Genomic DNA, 7,720 nt, shown 5'->3' with positions numbered 1-7,720 from the left:
TTCAGTACAAATCGGCAATTTCATACTTTAACCCCTATTATTAAGATAATATGTTTACATTAATTATTATCTTGCTTTTAATATATTCATTGTAGCTAGAAATCTGTACAAATGTTAAATTATTCAATTGTGGCAAGCTTACCTTCATGCTAAATTTAAAATAACTGATCGTCTTTTAATTCGATAATACGAAGTTAATTTCATATTATTTATGTTATTCAGTTGTTAACATTTAGTTACCATCTAAATTCAATCTAGCATTCGCTGCTTTGTACCGTTAGTCCCAGTAATTTTTATTTTGTTCTAAATTATTCACCATAGAATTAAGTTGCTTTTGCATGAAGCAACAACATCATCGATCGCTATTTTATGCTTAGTCAGCCACTCTGATTAGCAGTGCGTCCGTCTCCAATTTTTTCTTGATTTTCTTGATTGAACCTCAATGGTCAAGCTCAATTCAGGACAAAAAATGGTCCAATTTTGAAAACTTAGTTTTTAGTCCAATTTACTCCTATTGCACATTAATAGCAATCATTTTCTATTTATATTAGATACAATAATGAATTATACCATTTTGAAATATACTTTAAACACACATTATTTTAGAATAGTTGTCCACTAAGGTTATAATAATTTTTTTTATATCAAAGATGCTTCAAGTTTGTGAAAAAAAAAATGCATTTAAAAATAAAATAAAACTTTTTTTTTTAAGTGCCATAGTCATACTATTTACTGCCTATCTATTAGCACAGTTGATGTAGAATATTATGACACTAAAAAAACCGAAGGACTTTATTAACTTGTAGTTGTGGTGTACAAAATCATAAAATAAGGTGAAAATAATTAAATTTAAAGAAAAAAATATATCTTAGGTACTACATGGGATATATTTTTCTTTATATTTTTTTAACGCTCACAAGCTCTACTATAAGGTATTTCAGGCTTATCCATTATTTACCGGACACCCTGTATAATAAGAGCTTTTCAAAAAATGTTAAAATATTAATATTATGTCAAACGCGAATTATATGAATTTAAGTTACAGAAAGTGAAATTAGTTGAAGTCAAAATTATATTATGAACGGTGTGTTTTAAAATTAGTTTATTTGATTTTCACTCTTACGGTAGGTGATTAGACACATAATGTTAGGAAACCGCCACCAGCAGGTATGTTAAAGTATTTACAAGAGTTCAACTTTCAGTGATAGGCTGCTGCATTGTGTTCGCACATTAAAATAGTTTTAAAGTTACGATGACAAGGATAAAATCCACCTTGCCAGCTTTTTTTAGATGAATAAAATTTTATTTTATCAACACAATAACAAAACGTGCGCTTAGCTGCGCGACACGCCTGCTCATAGCAGAGGGAGTGCCACTCAGAGCTTTAAGTCGTAAAGATTTGAGGAGTTTTGCCACTGCGTCCGTCACATTGAGACTTAAGATGACAAGTCCTATGTGCCTGTAATCTCGCCAGCAACGCTTCAAAACTGGAACGCAGCAATGCTCACATTACCGCTTGGTGGCAAAAATAAGTAAGGTGGTAGGACTACTACTACTACTACTTCCCTGGACCAGATCTTTCACAAAGAGCTCTACTACTATTATATTAAAGAAACGCTCACCTTAATATCAAATATTTTTACCCACTGGGGTTTGAATAAGACTACTATTCCGTTTTTTGCTCCTGGTAAAGTCACGGCTCTATTGAAAAAAAAATGTCTATTAATTTTAAATAATCAAAATTAAACCAAAATAATATTCTTTGCAGATATGTACCTGACAAACAGAATAGATAAAATTACATAAGGCAATACTGCCCAAGAGTACGACAGCCATCCTTTATCCTTTACGCCCTTTGCGACGGCAATATACACAAAAATCCACGAAATTAAAAGGCAGATACTTAAGGACAATATTGGCGCACCTGAAACGAGCATTAGTATATTATTACACGGCCGGGAAGTCAGGGATTGCCCGACTCATATAATACAAGCCTTGTAATACGAGTCAGACAATTCCCGTTCGCCCCGAGGTATATACCTACTCGTATACATATTATTTTTAGTGCATTTTTCAAACAATGCGAGGAAATAATAAAGGACTGAAAATGAACAGTACATACAACATTTCCACGACAAAATTTTGCCTCATTCTTTAAATTGTGTACTTTCGTTGTCGCTCTCCTCACTAGAACTCATTTTCTCAATTAAGTTACGAAAATCCAAAAAAGTTAATTGATACGATTTAAACTAGTTTGTTTTTGCCGCTTAAAGTAAGTTATTTTAATTTGAGTATTTATTGTAGGGCATTGTTATTTTGTTAAAAATCATCAGTTTAAAAAGACAACAAAAAATTAAGAAATTATTAAAAGTAATTGGAATCATGTAAAAAGGGAGACAACAAAATCCCGCCATTTAGTCAATGTACGTGGTCAAAAGAAGTAATAACATAAACAATTGTTTTTTTATTCTCTCAATTGTGGGTAGTTAGTTGGCTGTATGACAGTTTTCAGAGACTTCCTTGGCATCCACTCAATTGCACCTAATTCAACCGTTCCTCAAACGATATCCATGAAACTTGAAACGCGCTTAAAAAATACAATTCTACAGGGTGTGACAAAGCCCAAATTTTGAATTTCGATCTGTACTCTAAGATAATAACTTGATAATAATTTCATGTTTAGTAATTACGAGATAATTATTTAATGTTGTCTTTGGGAAAAACATTCAATTATAAAAATTTGCACGCTTAAATATGCACAACTAAGAAAACAGAAAAGAAAGACTGCTGCATTTCGGTAGGGAATCGATATTCCGCTTACATAATTAGTTTGTGTAGTTAATTAATCGACAATACACAAATTTTAAATTTGGAGCAGCGGACGGAAGTTCGCAAGCTTTTCAAGCAAACAGTTCGCTGTGCAAGTTCTTTCTTGAAAACAATGTACATATTTCCGAGCATCCGAGAATTTTTTTAGAATCAGTTTTGAGTTAATTTTTTCAATTAATGCACCTATATACATATTATGTAGGATTATTTATAGTTAACAAAATTTTATAATGCACGCGCATTCGGCATTCAATTTCATATTGAAGCCATCGTGATACCCATACAAATCATACTTACAAAGGCGTAGACTTTCAGGTGACGGGAGACTTAGCCACAATTGGGTATACAATAAACTAAATATATAATTATATTACGTAGTGAGCAAAGTGCGCGAGACAGAATTTTATTTCGGATCCAATTCGGATAAACTTTCAATTCCGTAACTAGATAAGGGTTATAGGCTGGAGTAGTAGAAAAACGCCATTTTTCCTATGATATATGTACGAGACAAATATTTAAATATTTTCAGATCTACAATCTAAGTATCAATCAGGACTTATCAGTAAGATTAGGTTGATGTAATGGTCGGCTAACAAGTGGACTGTATGGAATAGTGAAGAAGGAAATAAATGATTTGCTGTATATTCTAAACAACTTACCGATCCCGTCGTCTATTCCGTCTTTCTGATGAAGGACAGCTTTTCTATAACAATTTTTATTTATATTTAATATACATAATAATAGCAAAAGATTGGATCATTTTTCGTCTGTAGATCAAACATATCGACGGTTAAAAGGTAAACCTCACTAAGTAACATTTTGATCAAAATTGAGATTTTTCTATTTTTGTTTCATTGGGCAGCAAGATCTATGATTTGCAAAATTCAGTGAGTGCGTAGTGTCCTTCATTACAAAACTGTTTCAGAAAAGTCTGTAAGTGCAACATTATAATCTCTTTGCAGGTAAAACTCATTAGGTAATTATTGTTTATTTTCAGCAATCGATTATTAGGCGATTACAAATTATAGTCGGCATGCAAAGTTCACTAAGCAAAAAATAATGAATTTTATTGTATTCGAATTTCATGCGGAAGTTTGTACACTCTCACATAGTAATAAAATAAACAAACAAAATATGACACGAGAAAAGCGGGTTAGTCGCGATCCCTTCGGGCTCTCCGTAGGAGAAACTCAATCTGCTCGCAATGCTAGCAGAACAGGTAGCCGCTCTAAGCTACTATTTCTGTCTACTGCAAGAGTGCTACATAGAGAAGTTCATGGAGAGCGTGGAAGAAATCTGCGGCGAACCCTTCCTCGTATCAAGCCACGCAGAAAGAGGAAGAACCACAGACCACATAAAGGAGGAACCCATGGTGGGCCCAAAACCGTCCAGCCTTTCGCCGACGACGTCTTGGTATACTAGTAGCATCGGGTATACAATCAGAAATAGAGACGAAATAAGGGCCATATATTCCTGGTAACACATTAGCGATACAGCTCTTATAAATATCAACTCTCGTTTGCACTGAAATATAGACAGGCCAACTACTGAGCTGTGTGTACGTCTCCGTATATTCCAAAAAATATTCTGTATTTATTGTAATAAAGATAATATCTCTAACAATGTCGTTCTGTTCTATTCGGTGGTGTGGGAAAAACAGCAAAACATCTAATTACAAAACAAACGGAATCACATTTCATCGGTAATTAAATATTAAATATGTAATTTTGCAATTTTCATCCATTATAGCAAAGGTGAAGTTAACTGGTCGATTTGAAGTGAAACTCGGGCTATCTAATTGGAGCGCAGTTGTTACAGTAATGATATGGCAGAATAATTTTCAAACAAATGAAATGACATTTCGTCTCTATTTCTGGTTATATACTCGATGACTAGTAGCCTCCGCCGACTCCACCGAGGAACTCGAATCCATGATCGATACTGTACTCGGTACGGTCATCTAATGGGGCACTGAACACAAGCACAGGTTCTCTAATCCGAAGACCGCTCTAAAGCGAGAGAGAGGGATATAAAGAGAGGGCGCTGTGCGCGACATAAACACTGAACTCTTGAGTTTTTATTGATAAAAAATTGAAAAAGTGTATTTTTAAAGTGAATCTAAGTGTGCTTATAAAACTTATTATTGTGAATATATACTTAAAAGAATCTTACGGAAGTGAATGCTATTTAAACCAAAAATACCTGAAAACTGATTAGTGAGTAGAAAACGAATTAAGTTCATTTGTGGTTTTTAAACCAAAAACTAAACAAAAGCGACAGATTTTGTGAAAAATGCATAAAGTGTTAGACTGGAAGATAAGGTTATTAACTGATTTTAATGAGCCGAAGTAATTAACATTCCAAAACACAAGATTGCGTCCTATTTATTTCAATTTGAAACTTGAAACTCTACCTCCAACCACTTGATTATTTTACTAAATCAAATAATTTCTACCTTGGCGCTAGAGGGCGTTAGCTTAAGAACCAGTTCTACTCACAACTAGAGGGCGCTTATCAAATGTTCTACCAAAGTGCAACAAGAGGGAGCTGTCATCATGTTTAACAACATGAACTGCATTGCATGTAAAAAGCATGTCAATATAACAGAGCATATGACTTGCTCCTGCTGTAAAGGGTCCTACCGCTTTGAATATCTTGGCATCTCGACTTCTCAACATAAAACTAACGCACTTAAGTATAATATTTCATGGATATGCCCTGAATGCCTGAACACCACAAGGAGACGACGTAGAAATGATAATACACTAGAGAAACATCACCCAAAGTAGTGATTCTGATTCTGACCACAGCCTTTTGGGAAATACTGTATCGAGTAATACACAAGTCACAGAACCTGGCGTATCTGCTTCTGTTGATACGACCATGAATATAAGTCAGTTCAGCGAACTATTAGATGGTAAATTAAAGTTATGCAACGGTCAAGCATTGCAGAAATACCAATCAAATTGAAGACAAAATATCGAATACTATCAAGGGTATCAAGTAGTAAGGGTATAAAACAGGAGCTAATAACAGGAGTTTAATATTTTAAAGTCGGAACAATTAAAAATTAGCAGCAGCTTCGGCGAGTTGGAACAACGAATTAAAAAAACTAGAGACCGAAAAACAAGCTTTGGAAAAAGAAATACGTAATTTATCTCTTAAATTCACCCAAAACTTGCAAACACCTAATTTAGAACAGCATCATTGCTGCGAAAACAATAAAAAAAATGTCCTGTATGGTCTAACTGAAAGTTTTGATGAAGATGAATTCAGCCTCAACAACGAAGTCATTAACATATTTTACAATGTATATAATGTAAATCTAACGGGGTACATCATGGGTACATTGAGGAATTGCACCGCCTTGGGAAAAGAGGATATTGTCGGCCCATAATGGTAGAGCTCATAAGTAAAAGATTGGCAACATATATATTGCAAAATTCTTCATATTTGGAAAATACAGGCCTCTACGTCTCTGAATTCTATGACGAGATTGGACGCAAAGAAAGACGAAAGCTTCAGGAACAATTACAATCAGCAAGGAAAAAAGGAAAATACGCAATAAAAAATTATTTATAGATGGAATAGAGCAAAGCTCTGATTACGTAGTAGCTGATACCTCTACCTCAATCGGCCAATAATGTAACGATTTGAACAAAACACTCACTACACATAAAAATCCTACATTTCGTGGAGAGTTAAGTGATTCCAATTTTAATGTATTATTCCAAAACCTCCAAAGTTTTAATAACAATCTTGTTTGTTGTCAAATTGAAACATTCGTAGAGAAAAATAACTTTCAAGCAATCTGTGTGTCGAAAACATGGCTGTCCCCGGGTAAGCTGGATTTAATAAACTTAAGGACTACCCACACATATCAGGGCCTTGCCCGGGACGTGGCCGGGGCGTGCTAGTTTGTATGAACTGCGGGCCCGTCCCGGCCCGGACACGGACATGTGTGAACGAGTTCATACAAAATATACGCAACGATTAAAAAAATCATGATATATGTCTAATATTTACATATCATAATACGTGACATGTAAATTATCGTTTGGAAATACTGTGCTGATGTCAATAATTTTTTTTTGTTTATGTATGTATTTATTTTTGTTATTATTATTTTTTCGGCGCCTTTTGCTACCTTTTGACTCGAAATTTGTACCTGAGAAATAAAGATTTTTCATTATTTAGTCCAAAAACACAATCGTACTTATAATAACCGATGTTGGGAACGTTTTTTGTAGTCATTACTTTTTGAAGGTGCTGTTCATTTTAAAATTCAAATGGAAAAATAACACAGACCAAGTACCTACGTATTGTTCTCTTCTTTCTTTTGACTACAACTACAATAGATATATAAAAAAATGGAACCGGTGCGAAAGCACGTGTGTTTCCACAAATAAATTAATTATGAATAATTCGTCATAAACTGGTAGCGTCTGCATCTTCTTTTCACAAAAAAAGAAAATTGTCTATTTGGTACAACAATAAACAACATTCATTCATTTATTTCATGTAGTCCTTTTCGAACCCATCTACAAAAATATACGTTGACAAGTAAATTGCAATTTTTTTATTATTTCACTATCAAGATAATAACAATCAGGTGGCTTTACGAATTTCTTTCACATCAGCATTTTTCTATATTTGTTTTTCCACAAGTTCCTAAATAATATAAACATTCACAGTAGCGTCTTTTTGCGAAACAATCAAGAACTGGTAGTAGTAGACGGAACCATCGGTCGAGTTCGTCGGTTCGTCGTTCGTCAGTTGACTGACGCGCTATAGCGGCATATACGTGCATTCAGTGCGATGCTGATAACTAACGCCGACATACACGCGTGCGCAATATTGTGTGACGGTGTGACCTCCTTACATCGTCATC

General features: G+C 34.2%; 1 protein-coding gene across 1 annotated transcript in view; it reads right to left on the bottom strand.

Moving 5' to 3' along the window:
• Positions 1 to 7,720, bottom strand: part of LOC113228618 (sodium-dependent nutrient amino acid transporter 1-like) — a 43,351-nt gene that overhangs the window by 16,707 nt on the left and 18,924 nt on the right. Inside the window, exons 4-6 of the mRNA XM_026461971.1 lie at positions 3,489 to 3,532; positions 1,777 to 1,924; positions 1,623 to 1,701 (exon numbers count right to left, since the gene is read on the bottom strand). Coding sequence (XP_026317756.1) covers positions 1,623 to 1,701; positions 1,777 to 1,924; positions 3,489 to 3,532 — 271 coding nt within the window. The remainder of the gene's footprint in view (positions 1 to 1,622; positions 1,702 to 1,776; positions 1,925 to 3,488; positions 3,533 to 7,720) is intronic.

This window comes from Hyposmocoma kahamanoa, unplaced genomic scaffold, assembly GCF_003589595.1.
Source record: "Hyposmocoma kahamanoa isolate Upper Pololo Valley unplaced genomic scaffold, ASM358959v1 232, whole genome shotgun sequence".
Taxonomy (NCBI): Eukaryota; Metazoa; Arthropoda; class Insecta; order Lepidoptera; family Cosmopterigidae; genus Hyposmocoma; species Hyposmocoma kahamanoa.
Note: the sequence above shows the minus strand (reverse complement) of the source record. Positions and strands in the feature narration are given on the sequence as shown.